This window comes from Pipistrellus hanaki (genome assembly GCF_964339955.1).
Source record: "Pipistrellus hanaki genome assembly, chromosome: 1".
NCBI lineage: Eukaryota > Metazoa > Chordata > Mammalia > Chiroptera > Vespertilionidae > Pipistrellus > Pipistrellus hanaki.
The window spans coordinates 19635075-19658530 of NC_140503.1; the positions used below are offsets into that span (position 1 = coordinate 19635075).

The 23456-nt window shown below is 51.1% G+C and overlaps 1 protein-coding gene across 1 annotated transcript; it reads right to left on the reverse strand.

Annotated features, from left to right (window-relative positions):
* Positions 1–1743: 1743 nt before the first annotated feature.
* On the reverse strand, positions 1744–23456 carry LRRC74A (leucine rich repeat containing 74A). Its single transcript, XM_084866203.1, is given in 16 exon segments — positions 1744–2446; positions 3816–3898; positions 4035–4142; positions 5567–5713; positions 8638–8733; positions 9570–9764; positions 10209–10294; positions 13175–13256; positions 13623–13681; positions 13684–13707; positions 13710–13754; positions 15350–15446; positions 16921–17028; positions 18815–18987; positions 21819–21947; positions 23346–23456. Coding segments are annotated over 16 exon segments (1494 nt in total). The 5' UTR covers positions 23383–23456; the 3' UTR covers positions 1744–2421.

Consider the following 23456-nt stretch of genomic DNA (forward strand, 5'->3'; position numbering starts at 1 on the left):
GGGCATGTCTTCTCTGTGGTCTTGGCCAGCTCCAGGGTGGGCTGACTGAGGGAGGGGAATGTGTAGAGAGTTTTCACTAGAGGCCTGGTTTTCTTCCTCACAACCAAGGTGCAAGGTCGCTGATAGTTAGTTACCTTGGTCCACAATGAGGACACTGAGCCTTGGAGAGGTCTACCCAGGTATCAGATTTCATGCCATTCTCCTCAGAGGTTTGGGCAATCAGAGAGAAAGTGCTTGGCAAAGAGTGAAAAGCTGGTTGAGCACAGCCCTCAAGGACTTTTGGAGCTGACCTGACACCTAGTGGCCACAAGTAGGAATTACCCCACCATTGGGAAGGCAGGGCAGTCTGTTGCAGGCAGGGTTGGGGTTTGGCGGTCCTTCAGTTACTAGGTGATGTCAGTGTCCATGTGAGACCTGGGGGAAGGGGGGGCGGGGGGAGGTCAGGGTTGGTGGTGGGGTAGATTTCCGCTTTCCTGTATCTCCATCTTCTCCAATAGATATCCAAGCAGAAAATAACATTTGATCAAAAAAATTGCTGCCTTTTTTTTTTTTTTTTTTTTTTTCAAAAGACAAATGAAAGCATCTTGAGAAAACTGTGTTTTTCACTGATCTATAACCCACAGTTGATAACACATTTTGATACTTTATGGCCTCGTTATCCTCAGGGTTCTACCCAGACACCAGCAGTGACTTACAGGCAGGGGCCTTGATGGAAAATTTTATGGATTATAACATACGTAAGAGACATGGTCCCTGGCTTCCAGCACATTTGATTTATCTGGGGAGTTGGAGCAAAGACATCTACATATCCTGATGGGTGTGGTGGATGTGAGTTCCATCCCAAAACCTCCTTATTGTATTTCTTTCTTTTCTTTTCATCCTCCGAATTTCAACTCGGAGCCCCTACCAGTGGTTCTCAACCTTCCTCATACCTTGACCCTTTAATACAGTTCCTCATGTTGTGGTGACCCCCAACCATAAAATTATTTTCATTGCTACTTCATAATTGTAAGTTTGCTAAGGTTATGAATCATAATATAAATATCTGTGTTTTCCGACAGTCTTAGGCTCTACAGCAGCGGTTCTCAACCTGTGGGTCAAGAACTGCTAGCAGGGTCGCCTAAGACCATTGGAAAACACAGATATTTACATTACAATTCATTAACAGTAGCAAACTTACAGTTATGAAGTAGCAATGAAAATAACTTTATAGGTGGGGGAATCACCACAACATGAGGAACTGTATTAAGGGGTCTAGTCTAGACATTAGGAAGGTTGAGAACCACTGCCCTATACCATCCAACTAATAGAAATTCAACGTCAGGCGAAGACTCTGAATAAGGATGGGAAAGGGGAAAGCATGCTGTGGGAAAGGGGACATCCATCGTTTCAAGTAATGATCCTGCCACAGACAGGGAGAGGCCTGGACATCACCCCCACCTTGCGGCAGAGTGCCACCCGTGGCTGCGGCTTGATTCCTGGGTGCCGCCCAGCACTCCTCTGCTGCTCTGAGGTGTCCGCTCCGGGACACCTCCAGATTTCCCCAGTTTCCCACCACTCGCCCCAAACAATTGCCAAATGAATGTGTCTGTTCACACCACAGGTATTTATTGAGCATCTACTATCTGCCAGGCACCATGTGGTGCTACAGGGATGTTAGACACAGTCCCTGCTGCTCTTGATCCACAAAGATAACTGATGAGGTTAACCAAGTCCCTTTAAGTTACCCCCCACCTCCCCTGCTCAGTGTATGCTGTATGTGGCTATTCCTGTTCTTCTACTCAACTCCTCAGGTCTCACAAGTTTTAAAAAAAAAATGTGGAGTGGGAGGTCCCTACAACCGATGGCAGCTGCCTCACTTCTCAGGTGGGACCGTGAGGCTCCCAGGCCAGGAGGCCAGGTGGTGCCAGGCTCACTTAGACGCCAGGTCTCTCTGCCTCCCATCCGGGCTCTCCTCACGGGACCCCTCGGCATGTGCTCCTAAAGGCCCATGCCTGCATCCGCTGAGTGTCTGTCCCTCTGCCATTGCTTCCTGCATCTTGAGCTCTCTCCCCTTGACACAGTTCATCATTACCATGACAACACGGCGTCTCCATGCACTGGCCTGCTCCCCACTGCTCTTTCCCGGCCGCCTAGCAACCCCACTGCCTCCCCCAGGTGTCTTCCTGGTTCCTAAAGAGGCCACCGAGGACACGCTCCCCTGTGGCCCCGAAAACCAGAGGGTGCTCCCCTGAGAAGGGCACACCACCAGCAGCCCGGAGACGCCGAGACCGGCCAGGCTTTATTGGCTCTCTCCCAGGCCCGGCCTCGGTGTTTGTCCCCGGGAGTCTCAGCCGGCGCACCTCCTCCTCCTCCTTGCCGGGGGGCCGGCCTGCCAGGACTTCTCTGTCACAGACACTTCTCTCCGGGCCAGACTTGTCGCTATGGCTTCATCGTTTCCAAGTCACTGGTTTGAAAGGTAAGGGGATAATGTTGCCACCAGTGCAGCCTCCCGGCTGACGAGAGAATGTTTAGGCTCAGATCCAAGCGAGACCATGGGGAACCCCACCTCTCGGCTTGGCAGAGCGCTGAACAGAGGTGAGGTTCGGTGTGGGCACAGGGGGAGAAGCAGAGAGCTGGGTTTCGTTGTTGGCCAGGATCTGGCAGTAGATTGACCTTTAGAATGTGCACACCCCGCCCTGGCTGATGTGGTTCAGTGGTCAGAGCACTGGCCTGCACACCAAAGGGTCACAGGTTCGATTCCCAGTCAAGGGCATGCATCTGGGTTGCAAGTTCAATGTGTCTTCCTGGTTCTTAAAGAGGCCAGTAGAGGTGGTGCAGGGGGCAGGCAACCAATTGAGGTATCTCTCTCACATTGATGTCTCTCTCTCTCTCCCTCTCTCTCTCTCTCTCTCTCTCTCTCTCTCTCTTTCTCTGTCTCTCTCCCCCCGCTTCCACTCTCTCTAAAAATCAATGGAAAAATTATCTTCGGTTAAGGATGAACAAAAACAACGATAAAGAAGTGCACACCCTTTGGCCAGCTAGCACACCAGGTCTGCACCACCGGGCCTGTGTCAGAGAACACACGTGTGCAAGCACTGCATACGGAAGGACATGGGTGACAGTGTCACTCGTAGTCACAAAACAGAAAACAAATGCCATCGTCACTGGCACGGGGGCGCGTGAGAACTCAGGCACCTGTGCCTGTTTGGGTCTGGCAGAGGCTGGCACCAGGTCGGGCTCACAGGTGTCGGTTATCGTTCTCAGTATTGTCACAGCCCTTTCCTATCTCTTCAAGGACTGAGCCTGAGTCACAACCTGCGTCCCTCCCTAAGTCACAGGGGAACTGTGGGCCCTGCGCATGCTCTAGGCTAGGCATGAAACCCAACGTCCCTCTGCCCTCTCCTCTGTGCCCGTGTGCCACCCCCTCACCATGCCAGGGCCTAACCACTGCTCCTTTGTGCCACCTCCTATCTGCTGTGAGCACTGTGTCCCCAGAATCAGGCTCGCAGCCTGCAGTGTGCATTGAGCCCGAAACTTGGCCAAGTGAGCCAGCGGAAGATGAGGAGGGGATGGAGTGGGGGGCAGTGGGCAGACATGGGAGGGGGCAAAGGCAGCCTGCTATGCAGGGGAGACCAGGCCTGATGCCATGCAGATGGGGTGGCCCCTGGAGCTCAGGGGTGCCTTCTAGAGCACCGGGCGCCAACCTTTCGGACCTCACGGACCACCCACCAGTGGTCTGCGGACCGTGGGTTGGCGACCGCGGTTCTAGAGAACGGAGGGCCTGCTGGGACAGAGGCTGGATGGGGCTTGGGCACGCCGGGGCCTGTGCTGACCTGAAGTTCACCATGCCAGTGTCGTCTTTCAGCCGCTTGATCAGCTCCCTGAGTTGGTACCGGGTTAGGGGGATCTTGTTTTGCTGAGGAGGTGGGTGGAACATGTGAGGTTAATGGAGCTCTCAGCCTACCTGCTATCCAGCCCCCCACATACATGCACGTGAACACACACACACACACACACACACACAGTACCCAGGGGCACAGGGATAAGCGCACCATTATCATGGCTTTCCAGAACTCGCCCACAGGCATCTTCATCGCCCCCGTTGGGGTCAAGCTCTTGAAAAAGTCCACGACCCTGATCTTGTTCTGCTCGGCATAGATCTGAGGGAGGGAGACACCAGGAGCAGATGCTGGCCCACGTAACACCTCTAACAACTCCCCTCCGCACCCAGGCCAGCAGGCCAAGGGGGGGCGTGAGGAGGCAGTCCCAGGAGCTCGAGTCTCCCGCGTGTGGGTCACTTAAGATGAAGAGTGCTATCCGCACTGGGCACGGAAGGAATGGGGCAGTGGTTGTGTTCGTGTGCATTATTTTGTTTTGAAGTTGCCTCTGCTAAGACTCGTGTGGATGGTGCACTGTGGGCAGTGGGTGAGCTGGCGTTGGCTTAGAGTCCAGAAGCCAATCAACCGAAGCCACGCTGTGTGAGGGGCAGGTCTGGTTCTCAGAATTCACTTAATCCTCATCATTTCACACAGATGCTTATACTGTCTTAGAGTATTTAAAAAATACTCTAATTTAATTTAAAAAGTATTACCCACTCGCATTGTAAGGTAATTTTAGATTTGTAGAAAGAAGAAAATGAAAAATAAGCCATAGATCCAATCCCACTATCCAGAGGTAACATCTTGATGTGTATCCTTTTACATCTGTCTATCAATCAATCTATCTCTATCTATGTATCATCCACCCATCATTTTCCCACTGAACATACTGGTTTATGAAATGCACTGTACCAATACACTGTGAACACCCTTTCGATATCATTAAAATACTCTTTGGGGTCCTTCTTTAGGATCTTTGCTCACCTGAATTCTTGATCATCAAGGCCCTTCCCAACCCTATCTCTGCCAGGAAGCATCCTTTCCTGTTTGCCAACCCTACACGACCTCTCATCTGGGCTCTGATGATCTCTGCTGCTTTGCCACTTATTTATTATCTTTCGGACAAAGCAGGGGCTGCAAGGAAGCCAGAGTCCGGGTGCCAGAGGGAAGCTGGTGCCGGCAGCTGCGGGGGAGGAAGGCCTACTCTTGCACGAATTTCATGCATCGGGCCTCTAGTTTACCATATGACCCTTTCTGTTAGCAATTCCTATGTCTGTCCCATTTTCCAAACCCCATTGTTGGCCCCTGAGCGGAAGGACTGCATTTAATCTTCACAGCACCCCTGCCAGGGTGTGTACTTTTGTTGTGCCCATTTTACAGGTGAAGAGACTGAGGCACAGAAAGCTTCAATGACCTGCCTTTGGCCCTACAACAGCAAGGGGAGGAGCCTGGCTGGTAGAAACCACCTGGTTCCAAGCCCCTCCCACTTCAGCCAGTTCTCAGCTTTTCCCTCCTGCGGAGGGCTCCCGGAATCCAGAGGGAATGTTCCTAGTCAGAGGATCCTTGTCAGAGAGGATGGTGCAGATGCTTGGGGGGGGGGGGGGGGGAGGGGGCGTGGGGGGGGAGACTCTGGGTAGCTGACTGGGGCCAGAGGACAGCTCTCTGCAGGGGTCCCTGTGGGGGCTGAGAGGAAAGCAGGGGCTCACCTGGATCACCTTCATGGGGTTTGAGGACTGGAAGATGGATTTCTTTGCAGAGAGGCCTTGGATTGCCTTGTAGATCACGTCCAGCTGGGGGTGGACGTTATACACGCCATCTAAGATTCTCACGAATTGCTCGGACACCATCACATGCTGGGGCAGGGAGAGAGGGACACACCGTGGGGAGGGGGCCACCATCGTGCCATCCCCCCGCCCAGACCAGGGTCCCACCCAAGCCAGCCAGAGGGCCGTGTCTCTTCCAGTTTGTCCTGCCATGCAGCTCCTAGACTGAGGGGAGGGTAGGGGCTAAGGGGAGGGTGGGGGTGGTTCCCGTTGTTTAGAGCTTGTGGTTTAACTCCTGTGTGATGGGTCGGACGTTGTCTGCGTGCTGGGGGCTCATCACAGTGCCATCTCAGCGCTGTCAGGCAGCAAGCCTAACAGTCTGTGTGCGGCAGGTAGGATGCAGTGATGGGGCTGCCGACAGGCCCATCCCTGTGCCAGGGCTGGTCTGCAGAGCAGGTGCCCTGGACGAGGACCCCACGTGCCCCCCACCTGGGCACGGCTCAGCCCACACTGGGAACTCCCCTAAGGAAGTGCCCCGAGACCTGGGGGCCACAGGCTGCAGGAGGAGGTGTGTTCCGTGGAATTAGCGTCCGAGAAACCCTGGCCTTCCTGGGGAAGATGAACCCGCTTCGTTCCTCGGGTTTGGTCCTGAGTATCTCCTGCCTTTCAAAGACTTAGATCCATGCTGAAGGGCTGAAGGCTTACTCTTTGTGTAGGTATTCTAGAAAAAGTTCTAGAAGCATCTACAGTGAAGGAATTCCAACACCACAGAGTTATGGCGGCATAGGTGAGGACAGGGAGGGAAAAGGCTAACTCAGACCTTTTGGTTCTGGTAGGCTTGTGGGTTTATTTATTTATTTATTTATTTATTTAGTAAAGAAAGCTAGAATTTATTGACCACGGCAACAACAACAACAACAACAACAACAAAAACTCCCCCCAAACCCCCTTAGGACAGTGAAACACAGAAGGAGCTAGAGGAAGCTACAGGAGCGCCTAGGCGGGTCTGCTCTGGCTCACTGGGAGGTCAGAGAAAAGGAGGCCTCGGAGACAGGCTCAGGGGTGAGCCTGGGTGAGCTGCTGCTGCCCATGGCTGCCCTGGTAGCTAGCCTCGTGGGGCTCTGTGAGGTATGTTGGGGTTTAGAAGATGCGTGTCTGCTGGGGAAGGAGAGCAAGGAGGGAATGGCACGGGTGTGCCCCCTCCTGGTCGGCTTGTTTAGTGGCAAAGTGACCCTAGGTCATGGGGCTCTATGTCATCTGGAGCCTAACAGCACCATTACTGACATCCCCTCAGATACACCAAGGCAGGGCCTGGCTCTATCCCTCCAACCAGCTTCGTGGGAGGGAAAACCAAACATCCACAAACTCTGGACCCGTGGCTGGGACTCAGAGGCAGGGCGGAGTGGGGGCTGAGGCAGCACTGTGAGCGCGAGGTCAGAGCGTGGAGGGTGAGAGTGGAGCGTGGGTCTCGGAGGAGAAAGGCCCCTGAGCACAGGAGCCTGGGGCAGGGAGCAGGGGTGAGGGAACGGAGAAAGAGAGTGGGTATGCGTTGATAGTGTTTCAGAACCTGTGGCAAACATAAACTTATGGTTCAGTTCCAAGGAACTTGGGTTTAAACATTCAAAATACCACCACGGCTATAATTGCAAGGCGTTCATGGCTTAGCAAAACGCATTTGTGTGGCATTAAAAAATGTCCCTCTGTGCTTTTCAGAACTGTAGAGTAGGAAGAGAAGCCCTGGCTTTCCTCCTTTGCTGTGATTCTCACTTGCTGTGTGTTCCTAGGCAAGTGATCTACCCTCTCTGTTTTAGTTGAATTATATGTAAAATGGGAAAATGAGGAAAACGTATTATTATGGGTTGAATTATATTCCCACCCAATATATATATATATATATATATATATATATATATATATATATATATATATATATATGCTAACCCTTGGTACCTGTGCATGTGACCCTATTTGGAAACAGGGTCTTTGAGTTTTTGAGTTAAGATGTGGTCAGAGGTGGACTTACTCTGATGTTGCCAACAACCACTGGATGTTAGGAGAGGGGAACAGATTCTCTTTCTAATCCTCAGATTCTCTCTCTAATCCTCAGATGGTGCCAAGCCTGCCAACACCTTGATCTTGGATTTCTAGCTCCCAGAATTGGGAGGCAATAGGTTGCCATTGCTTAACCCGCCCAGCTCGCAGTCCTTTGCTACAGCAGCTCTGGGATCTATCTCCCGGAGGAGGATCCACTGAGCCGGCAGGTATAATATAAAGTCACTTTGGGGGCAAAAAGAGTATAAAGTGATAGACAAGTGTAGGACACAGTTATTCTCAGCTACCGCCTCTAGGATGATTCAGGTGGGAGTGCCTGCAGAGTGAAGTCACTTCCTCAGGCTTTCCCCATCCTTCAAGGGATTTTTTTTTTTTGCCTTTTTTTTTTTTTTTTTTTTTTTTTTTTTTGCCTTACTGAGTAGAGTAAGCTAAGTTATGAAATGAAAACGCAAGCCTGTGCATGTTTTATTACTCAGATTTTAAAAGCCCTGTGATTCTGGAACCTTGCTGGGATCCGGGGCCATCCTGGGTCGGATATCTGTGTTTTCCGGTGGTCTTAGGCTCTACAGCTGCGGTTCTCACCCGCTAGCAGGGTCACCTAAGTCTTAGACCCTAAGGCCATCGGAAAACATAGATATTTACATTACGATTCATTCACAGTAGCAAAATTACAGCTATGAAGTAGCAACGAAAATAATTTTATGGTTGGGCGTCACCACCACGTGAGGAGCTGTATTACGGGGTCTCAGCATCAGAAAGGCTGAGAACCACTAAGGTGGATGGCGTCTCACTCCCGGCCTCTGACTGACAGCTGCTCCTACTGAAAGGACTCCTGGAGGGGGCAGAGTCGCCCTCCAAAAGGAGTGGCCTTTTCAGGGAGCTTCTGGGTGAAGGCCCTCTGAGGGGTGTGGCTATTGGCACCTGCTGACACGGGTGCAAGCCACAACCACCTGACTACTTACAGAAATGTCAAGGTATTCCATCTTGGATTTGGGGTTCTTCCTGATGGACGTGATGAGGGACAGAGCTCCTTCCATGGTCATAGGGTTCAGGAACAGCTGTGGGGAGAGGGACGGCACAGAAAGAGGCTGAGGCGGAGACAGGAAAGGCTGGCTTAGGGCACGGCTTCCGTTCCTTTCCCTTGAATCGCAGTCTCTGTCCCGCCCAGACTTGTCTGTGAGCACCGTCTCCCCGCCTGTCTTTCTATCCTGTGTCCCGTCCTCCCGCCCACCCGGGGAATTGCTGCTCAAACTCGGCTCTGAGGCAGGAAGCAGTGAGGGCCAGGGGAGGACATCAGCCTGGGAGAGCGTCCTGCAGGCCCAGCATGGGCGTGAGCAAGGCCCTGGCAGGCCCATGGAGATGAAAGGAGACTCTGAGGCCTTGGGGGGAGCAAGGGAAAGCATGGGGCAAACGGAGGTTGGAGAAGCACACAGGCCTGAGAGACCCGGATTTGAGCAGCAGGTGGCCACAGAAGGGTCTCAGCGGCAGGAGCGTAGGTGGGTGAGGGTTGTGGGGAGAGGTGGTGGAGTCATTTATGCTCAAGAGCCTGCAGGAGACCCCCATGGGAGGAAAGAAGACCAGTTAGGGGGTGAGTACTGTACGCGCACCAGCTGAGAGCAGGGGGCTATACTGGGTTGATAGCAGAGAGGCAGCCAGGAATATACGCACCATGTGAAGCACCAGGCACATTTCACAGAGATTCTCCTCAGCAATATCCAGCCCCATCGCCCTGCTGCACCCATCCCCACACACAGGACGCACACATACCTACACACAATGCACCGATACGTACCTGGATGCACACGCATGGATGCACACAAACACACACACACACACACACACACACACAGAAGCACACCCAAACGGCCCGTTCCGGACCAGGGAAAGGCTCTACCTTCAGAGATCGGAGGCACTCGTTGAACTCCAGGCCTCTGCTGATTTTGGAGATCCCTTCGTTGCTGATGTCATTGTTGCTGAGATTTAGGTAGGCCAGCGAGCTGTTGTTTTTGAGGACCTCCCCGAGGGCCGCGGCCCCCTCGTTCCCACAGCCATTCATGGAGAGATCGAGTGTCCTCAGGGTCACGTTGGACTCCAGGGAGGGGGAGAAGAGCACCGGCATCAAAATGCATCTATCACCACCGGCCTCCGGGCTGGGGACTCGGGGTCCCTGGAGAGGGGTCGCTGCCAGATCTCCGCACACCTCCTGGCTGCACTCAAGTCTCAAGAACACATTCCTTTGGGTTCTGGTCATTCCCTACCCCATCATTAAACTGCTCTCTTGAAGTACTCCCAAAGATGCCACCTGGGCCCTAGCGGGGTGAGTTTCTCCTGGGCAGAATTTATGCTAAAGAACAACGTGCATCCGGGAATTGTGGGAGGAAGAGCTCTGTATGTCCGCATCAGGGGCGACCATGAGGCAGAAGTTCAAGATGGCAGGGCAGGACCTCCCTCGCACCCCCACCATTCCACCCGCACCCCCTCACCTCTTACCCTGCACCCCCGGCTCAGCACACCGCTCCCAGGGAGACCTTACCCGGAGACCGTAGTTCAGGGACACAGCAGCCCGGCCACATAAGTGATTCCAGCTCAGGTCCAGTGTCAGGAGCCCTACGTTGAGGGCTGGAGAGGGGGTGGGGGATCAGGTTAGCATCCACCCCCTGCCTCCCAGAGAACCCCCCTCTTAGGGCTGTCAGATAGCGATGCCACTGGGAATGAGGAGAGGTCAGTGCTCAGAAAAAGAAAAACACAGAGGGAACATTTGCTCAGTGATTCATTTGAACACAAAATGGTAAGATGATTTCCAATGTTGACAACGATGAAGTAAAAATAATCCTACTCGTGCACTGCAGGTGGCAAGCAACTTAATATCATCTATTTGGCAAATATCATCTGGTCACAAGTACTTCCCTATAAACACGTGTGCACTCTGTCACACAGTGGTATCACGTCTGTGACGCCTCCCGAGGGGACAGGCTATGAGATGGCTACACGCCTGTAGCTGTTGGCCATGGCCTCACTTATCCGAGTAAGGCAGGGGACAGGTCAAGTGCAGCATCAATATCCACCTGGTGGGATGTTACGCATTAAAGTAGAGGGAGACAGCCTGAAAAACAGGAGTTGTGTTGTCTCAGGGAGGTTGCGACCCCATGAAGCATTACATCCTGCGGTGTCGTTCACATAGAGACCTGCAGGGGGCAGTGGTGGGTCCAGACTTTTTACAATATTTGGTTCAGCTTTAGGGACCTAACCCATTGGAAGTAGCGAGGCATCAGGCTTGTCTAGATGCCAGGTTTGCATGGAACGTGCACTGTTTTTTGTTTTTGTTTTTTAAACTTAAAGATTATTTTGTTTAAATGCTACCCGGGGCCAGGAAAGCATCCTATGTAAACACCTGGTCATTGTTACTTTTGTTTGGGACAAGGTGAGATGGAGTTGAGTATAGATAGAGTTGACTACACTCTGATTGCTGGGCCACTCCCTTGTCCCATGGTTTTAAATACATGTAGATGCCTTTGGATCCCAAATGTATTTGTCCGGCTCTGACCAAGCTCTAAACTCACATAGCAAACTGCCTCCCTGATGTCTCCATTACCAACATTCTGTGGCCTGAATGGAAATCTTGCATCCTAACTCCTGCCCCTCTACCCCTGTGACTCCCTGAGATTTTCCCCCATCTAAGTAAATGACACCCACTCAACCAGTATCTGAAACAAAAGAACCACGAGTCTATCTTTTTCTTCCCCTCATTCTTCAGGTCAAGTCCTTTTGACTTTGGAGCAAAAATATACTCTGACTCCATCTGCTCTCCATCACGGCCTGGTCCCTAACCTCATTAGTCAACAAAGCAGCAAACCGCGGCTCGAGAACCAGTTTGCCGACCACTGGTTAGCCCATGCATCATCCTCGGGCCTCCTCATTGGCCTCCCTCCTTCCATTCTTGTTCTCCTCAGTTGCATTCTTCAACAGAAGTTCCAAAGCTTCAAATCAAACCACATCATCCCCCACATTCACATCCTTCACCGACTTCTCATCACAGGAGAATAAAACCCAGGCTTCGTGCACATCCAGGTCCCACAAAACTGACGCAGGTGGCTTCAGGCCACCTCGACGACCTCTTGTCCTTCTATTCTCCTCCACTGTCCACTCTGCTCCAGCCACACTCCCCCCTTCCCCATGTTCCTCAGACGTGCCACGCTCTATTCTTTCTGCCTCGAATGCTGAGCTTCTAGAAGCTAGCATGGCTGCTTCTTTAATCATATTCAGGTTTCAACAGAAAGCCATCTTCCCTGTGGGCCTTTCTCTCATCACCCCTCCCCCAAGATTAGCACCCCCCACCCCCATACTAAGTGCTTCCCCTTGTCTACTCCTTTCCCCAGGGATGACCATTTAGGAGCTATTGTTTTCTTTTATAACAAGTTTGCAGTGGAACTCCTTAGACATCTGTGTGTGTGTGTGTGTGTGTGTGTGTGTGTGAGAGAGAGAGAGAGAGAGAGAGAGAGAGAGAGAAGAAGAAGGAGGAGGAAAAGAAGGAGGAGCAGGAGGAGGAGGAGAAAGAGAGGAGGAGAGAGCTCTGAGACATGGAGAAGTGAATTGCTGCATCCTAGAAGATATGCATTTTTAATTTTACTAAATACTGTCAAATTGCTCTCCTAAGTGCCTTTACCTAGCAGCTTCTGAGGGTTCTTATTTATCCCTGTGTTCACTACAGTGTGAATTCTCTGATATGAAAATTTTGCAGCTTTGATAGATGACAAGGGGGAATCTTTTTGTTGTTTTACTAATGGCATATCTCTAATTACCAAAGAGGTTGGGCATTTGGCTTTTTTTCATTGTCCATATGCCTTGAACACTGTTTTATTTTTATTGATTTCAGAGAGGAAGGGAGAGGGAGAGAGAAACATCAATGATGAGAGAGAATCATTGATCAGCTGTTTCCTGCATGCCCCTATTGGCAATTGAGCCTGCAACCCGGGCATGTGCCCTGACTGGAAATGGAACCATGACCTCCTGGTTCATAGGTTGACTCTCAACCACTTGGTCACACTGGCTGGGCCTGATCACTGTTTTTTGGAGTGTTTATCATCATCCAATTGACCTGTAAGATCTCTTATCAACCTTTTGAACACTAATCTTTTATAGTCTACAAATGCTGCAAATATCTACTTCTGACTATTACTTGCCTTTTAACATTGCCCACAATGTCTTTGATCATCCCCAGTTTTAAACCTATTGTCAAATACACAGATAATTTTTGTCATGGCTTATACACACTGTGCCTATGCAATAGGCGTTAACCTCTCTGAGGTCAGCAAATCCTTTCTCTAGATGTTCTCCTAATCGTTTTAAAAGTTTACTTCCCACATTTACACTGTATTTCGGGTGTGGTCTCTTCTATAATGAAAACGCTCAATAGCAACAACAACAGGAGATGCAGCTCTGACAAGAGATGGTTTGCCAGGTCCCTCTCCTTCACCAGCCCCTCCCTCCGTGGGGACTCACCCAGCATGTTGCCCAGGATCTCCCCGCCCTTATCAGAGATCTCATTGTGGCTGAAATCTATGTCCTTAATTCTGTAATTGTTCTGGAGAAAAAGCAGAGGAGAGAGAGGTACTGTGTGTGGGTCTCCAATGGGACTGCAAATGCTTCGCGGATCCTAGGTCAGTGGGATGGGGGCTCCCACATACCCAGAACAAGGGGGACTAGGGTTCTTACGCTGAAGACAATTTGGTGTTCATTTTCTGTTTGACCTTTAATGACACCTGGGCGAGTTTATGGTCATCCAAACAGTCCTACCCGCTGCTGTGGCTTTGGCCAGGATGGAGAGGGTCCAAACATTCACCAGCGCCCTACACCATGCACTTGCCTAGACCCAGAGGCTCCCCAGGCCCCCCAGGTCTCCAGGGACATCTCCCACGTGGCTCAGCGGGACCCACCCCTTGCTTCTTACCGACAGGGCCTGGAAGAGCAGCTCTGCAGACTGGTCCTTGAAACCGTTTCCTGTGAGGAAGGAGGGGTTATCAGTGCTCTCCAGGCAGGGCTCCTTTGCCCTCCCACAGCCTTGCTCTGCCAGTCTCCTCCCCTCGGAACAATCAGATATAGAAAAAGTGGCAAATACTTAAAGCAAAAGTATGGACACAGAGGAAAACAGGAGGAAAAGGGCAACTATTTACCATCCCCTTTGACATTCTCTTCTTGCTCTGCCTGACTGTCAGGGGAGTTCCAGGAGCAGGAACACTATACCCTGTGCATTGCTGGAAGCATCAACCCCTAGCCTAGTGCCTAAAGTGTGTCACAGTATAAAACATGCTCCTACAGCCCAGACGGCGTGGCTCAGTAGTTGAGCATTGACCTATGAACCAGGAGGTCATGGTTCGATTCTCAGCCAGGGCACATGCCCAGGTTGCAGGCTCGATCCCCAGTGTGGGGCCTGCAGGAGGCAGCGGATCAATGACTCTCTCTCATCACTGATGTTTCTCTCTCTCTCTCTCTCTCCTCTAATGTCCTCTCTGAAATCAATTTAAAAAAATGCTACTATAGTCTAAGCAGTAGAGACATGCCAGAAGGGGACAAGTGTGGCACTTGCCTTTGCATGCAAAATCTAAGGGGCACTGAAAGGCTCAGTAATCTCAATGAATAATATTTTAACATTTTAAAAAGTCCAAAATCAATGCAGAAGCATCCTATATAATAATCCTTTATAATAAAAGGGTAATATGCAAATGGACTGAATGGCAGAACGACTGGTCACTATGATGTACACTGACCACCAGGGGGCAGATATTCAGTGCTGGAGCTGCCCCTAGCCCTGCAGGCCTCGATTGCCTGATCAGGGTCTGCCAGCCAACCTCTCAGTTCCTTCCCCCTGGCTGGCAGACTCCGATTGCCCGATAGAGAATGGGGAACCGGATGTGGGTGGCAGTGGGGGGTGAGGGCTGAATGCCAGCAGCCAGGGAAGATGGCCCTGATCTCAGGCCAGGCCTAGGGATTGTACCAGTGCACGAATTTTGTTTATCTAGTTTATGATAAACAAAAATTTTAAATGTTAAATAAGGCAGGACCTGACCTGCACTTGAATAGCCAAGCCTCACTCATCTCACCCCACTCTGTCCCTTTTTAAATTTTATTATTTTATTTTATGAAACTCCATTGACTTTATAGTCAATGGAGTTTCATAAAATAAAAAAATAAAATTCTCATTAGCTCTTTGTTTTCAGTGAGACAGATGCTAAACTAATTTAAAACAGGGGGTCAGGTAGTAACAAATGGCATTAAGGAAAGCCAATCAGGGCAATGGATAGGAAGTAATGGGAAGGGAGAGGGGCTGCTTTGAGGCAAGGTGTCAGAGCCATCCCCTAAGGAGATGACATCTGAGCGGATGTGAATGAAGCAAGAGAGCCATGGAGACATGTCTGGGGAAAGAGACTTTAAAGCAGAGGAAGGAATGTTGCAAAGCGAATCAGAAGTAGATGGTCCAGGGAAGCTGGGAAGCCAGGAAGCCAGTGTGGCCATGGATAGGGGGCAAGGGTGGCTGGCAGGTGCAGATACAGGGTTCTGGCCTCTTGAATCAGAAGTGCCCGGTCCAGTTCAGCTCAACTCTGATTCTCTCTGCCTTTCACCTTCTTCCTTTCTCCTTTCCATCCCCAATGCCCTCTCCTTTCTCTTCCCTGGGCTCACCTGCTACCTGAAGACTCACAAGCGAAGAGGAATTTTTCTGGAGAAACTCTGAGATGATTTTGGCCCCCTCAAAACCAAGAGCATTGTCGGAAACATTCTAAAATGCAAGAAACGGTTGTGTGTGTACAAACCCCAACAAAGGGTCCTCATTAACAAATGATGTACGAGTGGGGCTGACCAGAGACCTACGCTAAGGGCGTAGGTTCTCGGTGGGGAGAGGGGCCTGAGGTGAAAGAATGGGAAGGATCAGTGTGGTCCAGAGGATAGAAGAACAATAGGAGCCTGGCTTTTCTGTCGCCTCACTGTGAGGCTCTCGAGCTGGTCTCAGTTTGCTCTGAACTTAGCTTCAATCATCCCCCACTTCCCCAGCTGAGCTCCAGTACTTTAGAGAGCACATGGCAACTCTTTTGAAACCCAACTCAGCTCTATTTGAAGAGTTTGGCATAACATAATTGGAAAAATGAGTTTAGAGTAAATAATTACTTGCCAGTTCCATTCACTGATTCATGAAGCATGAATTGCTGCACTGGGAAGAGGTAGGGAGATAAATGAATATAGTCCTTGCCCTAGCTGGTTTTGCCAAGTGGCTAGAGCATTGGCCTGTGGACCAGAAGGTCCAGGGTTCAATTCCAGTCAAGGGTACATGCATGGGTTGCAGGCTCAATATTCAGCAGCGGGTGTATAGAAGGCAGCTGATCAATGATTCTCTCTCATAATTTAGAGTTTCTATCTAACTCTCCCTTCCCCTCTGAAGTCAATAAAATATTGACTGAATGGCAGAATAACCAGAACAACCAGTCAACCAATCACTATGATGCACACTGACCACCAGGGGCATACTCTCAATGCAGGATCTGCCCTCTGGTGGTCAGTGTGCTCCCACAGTGGGAGTGCTGCTCAGCTGACTGGGATGAGTGGTGCTCCCACAGTGGATCAATCCCTATAGGCCACACTCCCCACCAGTGCACAAATCAGTGCACTGGGCCTCTAGTGTATATAAACATTACACACACACACACACACACACACACACACACACACACACACACATTGTCCTTCCAGGCTAGTGGGAGGGATTTTATATACATTAGCCATTATTATCTTAAATTTTGCATCTTTTTACTGTGGTAAAATAGATATAACACAATGTTTGGCATCTAAAAACCATTTTTTAGTGTACAGTTCAGTGGTCTTTAGTATATTCATATTGTTGTGTGACCATCACCATCATCTATCTCCAGGCACATTGTATTTTATGAAATTATTTCATGTTTTTTAAATTTTTTACTTTACGGCAACTACACAGAAGCAAGTTCATCTATTTAGGGGTTTATGAGGTCCAAACAGAAATGGTTTCTTAGGGTTTCCTACAGCCACCAGGAGCACAGTCCCCTCTGGCCAGCCTATAAGGTGTGAACCTCCTCTGAGAAGTCACTTCTACAGGCAAGGGGCCCCAGACACACTGCAGAAAGCCTGAGGCTGGCCTGGGTTTGGGCAGGGCCTCGGCTTGTCTCCAGCAGGCTCTGGGACCCCGGGTGTGGTGGTGGGAACCAGCAGAGCAGGCACAGTACCAACTCCTGGAGGTAGTAGTTCTCTTGCAGCATCTCCACCAGGCTCAGGATACCCTCCTCCGTGATACTGTTGTCTGCCAGCTCCAGGGTGATCAGAGATGTGTTGGACTTCAGCCACAAGGGATGGGGGGAAAAGACAGAGGTGGTTGGTGACCTAGGCAGTTCCCTGACCTTTCCCAGAACTTCCCAGCCATGTCAGAAAAGCACAGAGAGCAGACGAATCTCTGGATGGATCATTTTCAAAGCAGGCAAGGCAGTAAGAGAAGCAGCAGGTGGTAAGGAGCTCTAGCTTCAGCAAAAGGGAGAATGTGCTGCAATGAGGGATGGTCTAGCACCGTGGTCAGCAAACTGCGGCTCGTGAGCCACATGTGGCTCTTTGGCCCCTTGAGTGTGGCTCTTCCACAAAATACCACGGCCTAGGCGAGTCTATTTGGAAGAAGTGGCGTTAGAAGAAGTTTAAGTTTAAAAAATTTGGCTCTCAAAAGAAATTTCAGTCGTTGTCCTATTGATATTTGGCTCTGTTGACGAACGAGTTTGCGGACCACGGGTCTAGCACATTGTTACCAATGAGGGACAGTCCTCTCAGGGCCTTCTTGCAATGTCTCAGGTCCCAGCTCTCTGGGAGGGGAATAATTCCATTGTGCTCAAGGGAGATGGCTTAGGTGGCCACCCAGTCTAGGTGTTGTTTAGCAGTGTTCAGAAACAGGTCACCCTGGGACTAGCACAGCGTGTGGTACAGCAGGCAGCCCGATCCCCAATTCCATCCACATTCATCTCTCCCTCTGTGCTGAGTGTTGGGGAAACGAGGTGAGCAGACAACATCGCTGCTCTCCAGGGCACCGGGGGCAAGGACCTGGGGCCAGGCCGTGGGGGAATAGAAGTGAAGAAGCTGGAAATGGGGCCCTTCCTAGTGGGATGCCTTTGACCCACCCCAGGCAAATGCAACATGGGAAAAGTTAAACAGCACAAAAGAAACACAAAGCGTGAGTCCACCAGAATGTCATAGCAATTATCTAGTGAGTGACACAGAGAATCAAGGAAGACAAAACTCCCCCCAAACAGGAACTACTGTCACTACTGCCTGAGTCCTGAAAGGATTTCATAATTACCCTTTGTACCACCCCCCACCCCCGTCCTCTCTCCCCTCTCTCCATCTCCTCTCCCGCCATGAAACTCAGGAGGTAACGGTGCATTCCTAGCACGACATGAATCCGCCTTTTAATGCTCAATAAATTTCAAGATGGCTTTGTTCTTTCTCTGTTCTTCCCTTCCTTTCCTCCCCCTTTTACATTTCCAAAAAATGAGTGAGCGGCTTTTCCTTTATTAATTGAACTTGCCCTTTACTGTCCTGAGTGAACAAACAGTGTGGTGCTCACGTACAGCTGTTACATTCTCTGTTTTCCTGGGGTGGGAATCGGTTCCGTACATAATCAGTTAGGATTATAGAAAGCTATGATGTATTCAAGGGCAAGTCCATGCCAAGCCCAGAGAGAACATCATTCCTATGGGAAAACCTGACCCACGCTCCAGAGTGATCCTTAATGATCACATAACATTGCAAAAGGCAGACACTGAATGGAATGGCTCTGGCATTGAGACCCAGGCTGACCTTGGGAGAATGTGCTAGAGGGAGGGAATTAGCACCCAGCCCACTTTCCCGGGCCCCACGGGCTGGTGCCTTTGTTTCCTGAAGAGGAAAGAGCACAAATTCCAAAGCCCAGGTCTCTAGCAGCCTCCTTCCCAGCACCTACTGGGGAGTCCCTGACTGTTGGGAAAATGGGAACCTATGGCAGGCAGGGTGGGCATCCCGGATACAACTTAGGGTCCCATCACCCTGCCAACCCCCCCCCCCCCACCTCTGCCAGGCTTCATGTGCCTCCACGGGCATGCTCACCACCAGGGCGATCGCAATGGCCTTAGTACCGTGGGGGCCCAGCCCGTGGTGGTTGAGGTTCATGTAGGACTCCTCCATGTTGCGGATGAAGTAGGAGACAGGCACGACACCCATCAGTTTGCAGGCCTCCATGTACAGCTCCTTCTGCCCGGTGGTGAAGTATTTCTCAGTATCTGCAGAAAATGATGCGAATGGTTGAAGCGGGGGGGAGGGGGGGGGGCGCTTCTCTTCTGTCTTTGCCTTCTCTCTTCTGACCCCAGGCCACGTTCCCTTCTGATCTGTCTGTCCCTTGGGTGTGAGGTTAGAGGACGGCTCCAATGGGGAAGTCAGCCAGCACTGGGAGGGAGACTACCATCCAGAAAGGCTCAAATGGACGTCTCCCTTTGGGCCGACACAAGGCCCCTGGGATTTAGGCCCCAGGCTCTCCTAGGACAGTGGTCGGCAAACTTCGGCTCACGGGCTACATGGGGCTCTTTGGTCCCTTGAGTGTTGCTCTTCCACAAAATACCACATCCGGGTGCACACTTACAGTGCAATTGAAACTTTGTGACCCATGCGCAGACGTCGGTTTTTGGCTCTCAAAAGAAATTTCAATCGTTGTACTATTGATATTTGGCTCTGTTGACTAATGAGTTTGCCAACCACTGTCCTAGGAGAAGGAGGCCCACACCGGCTTCCTGGGTTGGCCGCATCCAGGGACTGACCACCAAGGGTACGTGAAGGCCTAGTCTCCTGCCCCTCTTGGGGCAGCTCTGAAAAGCCAGACGAGAAGCTAGCGATCTGTGATGGTTGAGGGAGCCTCCATTCCCCTTTTAGTTTTGCTGCTACTGTTAAGATGTGAGCCATAAAAATATTACTGAAGACTTAGAGAAGTGACAACTTAAAAAGTCCACATAGGGCTAAGTAGGCTTCCCACAGGGGCAGATCAGGGCAGGATGGAGAGACCCTCAAACCAGCCAGAAACAAGGAAACTTGCATGTGAGTTGGCTTCCCTCCTTCGCAGACTTGCATGTCATTTTTTTTCTCTATAAAGATCTGTGATCCCTACTTTCCCAGTGACAAAGCTAGCCCAGAATATACACAGTGCTAACGCCAGCTGACAGATGACCTCCTGGAGCCTTTGTCTGTAGGCTTTAGACAGCCTGGCCCATGGGCAGAGGGCAGTGGGCCTGCCTGGTTGCCCATGTCCCACTGGCAAGACTTAGGCCAGCTGAGGTCTAAGCCTGTGTCTGTTTTTTCTTCGGATCCCAGGGAACTTTGGCCAAGCCACCCCAAAAATTTCTAAGGTGGACAGTGGAGCTTTGTAATGATCAGACAACAGCTTGACAAGGAAGTTGCTTTTGCAGGTCAGGTTCACACCGGCTCTCTCTCTGCGATGGTTCTAGGGCAGGGTTTCTCAGTCTGGGCACTACTGACCAACTGACCGGCAGTCAGTGTTGGGCATTCTGCGCTGAGGGGCTGTCGTGTGCAGTGTAGGAGATGGAGCAGAACTCCTGGCCAGCAGCCTCCCCCCAGCCCAGTTTGCTAAGTATTCCCTGGGGTGCAAAATCACCTCCGAGGGAGAGCCGTGCATGTCTGCATAGGAGAAACAGCACGAGGCGGGCGAGCAACTTCTGCTCCCTTTTGTCGCCTCACACCAGCTTGTATTCCCATGGGCACCTGTCTCAGGTCGTCTCGGGAAGCTCTCCCTGCCCCAGTGCCAGCCTCGAGCTTCTGTCTCAGCACAGAGCTGGCACCAAATATAATCACTAGAGGTTCTCCTTGGCCAAAGCAGCATAGGGAACCCCCAACTTATCCCTGGCACTGACTCTGCTCTGTCTGATTCTGCCTACCCCTTCTAGCTGTATTCACTGTGGTTGTGTTTTAGAGGCAGCTTGCAATACTATTACCACTTGCAGGGAGTCGGGGTGAGGAGAGGAATGAGTAGAAGCAGGGGTTCTGCTTCTTCCAACCATGAAGCATTCAGTGTTGAAAGCAACATTCACAACAGACTTGAAGTGGAAAAGTAGATAAAAGAGCAATAATCTATAAATAAACAAAATAAAAAAATAAAAAAGAGAGAAAGGAAGGAATGGAGAGAGAGAGAGAGAGAGAGAGAGAGAGAGAGAGAGAGAGAGAGAGAGAGAGAGAGAGAGAACAGAGCAACAAGATGCCCAGGGGTGGCAGGGCAGAGGTGAACTGTACGGTGACCACAGCAGGGGTTAGGAACTGACCCTATAGAGGAGTTTGAGGGTTGAATTTGGCTGAACAGCCTCGCCTCCGTGTCTACCGCCTCTGATCACTGCCCACCACCCAGCACACAGGGGAGGAAGGGCCACTGCGCCAGCCTCAGCGGGGAGGTGTGAGGCTGGCCCAGCAGGAAGGGCCGGCATTGTTCTCGCCTTGCTTCATAGGTGTTCTTTGTGGCACTTCCCTTGTTGGGAAAGCCGGGAGGCTGAGGAAGAGGAAGAGGAGGAGGAAGAGGAAGGTGGAGGTGCTGTTTGCAGTAAGAGTCTTTCTGCAGCTGAAACAGTCTACCACCTGCACCCCCAGCGGCCATGCACTTGGATTTGTTAGGGGCTCTCACGCAGGGGAATTCACACAGGGGCTCTCACAAACTCCACTGTGAGGAGAGGCATGTCACCAGGAGGCAGGTCGGGCCACAAACACGCAGGGGCCCCTGGAATATGGAGTGCTGGAGGCAGATTGGCAGGGCGGGGTGAACTTGGAATCAGCAAGCGTTGGTAAGCTCTCGGTGGCCTTGGGCAACTCATACAATCTCTTTAGGCCTCAGTTTCCTCCTCTGCCAAGGCAGGCAGGAATGCCTCCCTCCTGGGGCTGTGGCACAAGATGCCACGTGTGGGAACATTTGGGAGACCAGAAATGCCCGTTCATCGACTGGCTCAGCACTCAACAAGCTGATGTGCCCACGCTGCTCACCTGCCAGGCCCCACGCATGGGGCGGAGCCACGGCCAGCTGGGGAAGCCAGGTCTGTCCCCCACCCCTCCCAATGCCCACATTCACCTTCAATCTCGAGGTCTGTTTCTGAACTCTCCCGGGTGGGTTTCCCTTTATCCACAGCCGGGGCGGATTCGGCCTCACAGTAGAGCATTTCATCACTGCTGTGCGGTGTTGACTGGGTTTCGGCCTCCTCTGGAAGGAAAACTCATCTCCATGATGTTGGAAAGGAAACCTGCCAGCCTTTTAGGTGGAGCCACTTCCGCTTCCCTCCACCTCGGTTTCCTCCTCTGCCTCCCAGGTTCTGGCTGCCGCCTTTGTCCCCCAGCTGCATGTGGCTCCAGACACCAGGGACTCCACTCTGCAAGCCCTCCCTCCCCGGCACTGTCTCCCCCCCCCCCCCCCCCAGCATCCTTGGGGTCGCATGCTACCCTTTTGCCATATTCCCCCCTCTGGGCCTGACTTGGACATTGGCTTCTTGCTCCTTCTTCTCTTTCTTCCTGGTTTGGGTGGGGTTCAGAGTTGCTTTACTCTGAATGATGGTGAAAGCCACAGGCAGGGTGGGCGACTCGGTCAAATGTAAAATGAACCAGAACAGGAGTGGTCTCAGGAATCAAGAGGGATAACTGGATTCCTAAGAATTTGAGCTAACTTCTCCTCCTTCCAACCCAACATCTATTCTATGACCACGAAGAAGGCAGAGCTTGTAAAATCACCCTGGGATTAAATTCATTGCTATAATTAAATAGCTTCCCTCACTTGCTAGACATGGTCTTTCTGCCACTGGGCCACTGATCTGCAACCAGCTGTGGGTTCCTGACAACTATACACACATGTCCAGAGCTCATCCTATATCAGAAGGAAACAGTGGTTTGGGGAAGCCAGGCTGCACTGCCAGAACTGAGCCAGCCTATTCTTTGGGTGGACTGAGCATTTGTGTCAGGGGCTTCAAGTTTTGACCACCCAGGTTCTAAGATGAGGATTCCTAATGAGTCTACACAGGTCTGTGTCTTTCTTAGTCCTTGTCTATAGACCCAAGCCCCAACATTTATTTCCCAGCCTGTAAGATAAGGTCTGTGTAATAAGGGGTGAGAGTAGCTAGTAGCCTGGTAGTTAGAAGACATACAGCAGATTAGCCAGCAAATTTAGCTATCAAGAAGTGATGACTTTCTGAGTCTTAATATCCTCAGTAGTCAAACAATTTTAGAATTCCATCCAATCTATAGAATACTGGTAAATGTCTAACTGACTTCTCCAGAAAAAAAAAATCTTATGTGTAGTAAGAGCCAATTCTAGTGGTGTAAATGTTCCCAATATGGGTGATTTCGACTGCCAACATGATGTAGACCAGCTCAAAAAATGAAATCCAAAGTCGGCTAGAACTGGTAGGAGCCAATTCTGGCACAAACGTGCATTCAATGCTCTCACCCCTGTTTGGCAAGTCCTGATGCCAAGTCAATGTAAGACATTATCCCAAATCTAGAGGGCCCCAAGTTAGAGGGGCTATAGGCTTCTGGGTCCATGTGATCCCTGGGTATTACACTGAGGCAGCCCAGAAGGGCTGGAGTGGTGAGAGATGGGATGCCTTTTCACCTGTTGTCTCAGACTCAAGAGGTTCATCATTGTCCATGGTGCCAGGGGCCTCTTGGGGGCTGCTGCCAGCTTCTTGCCACCTTTCAGCTGCTTCCCTAAGAAGCACACCTG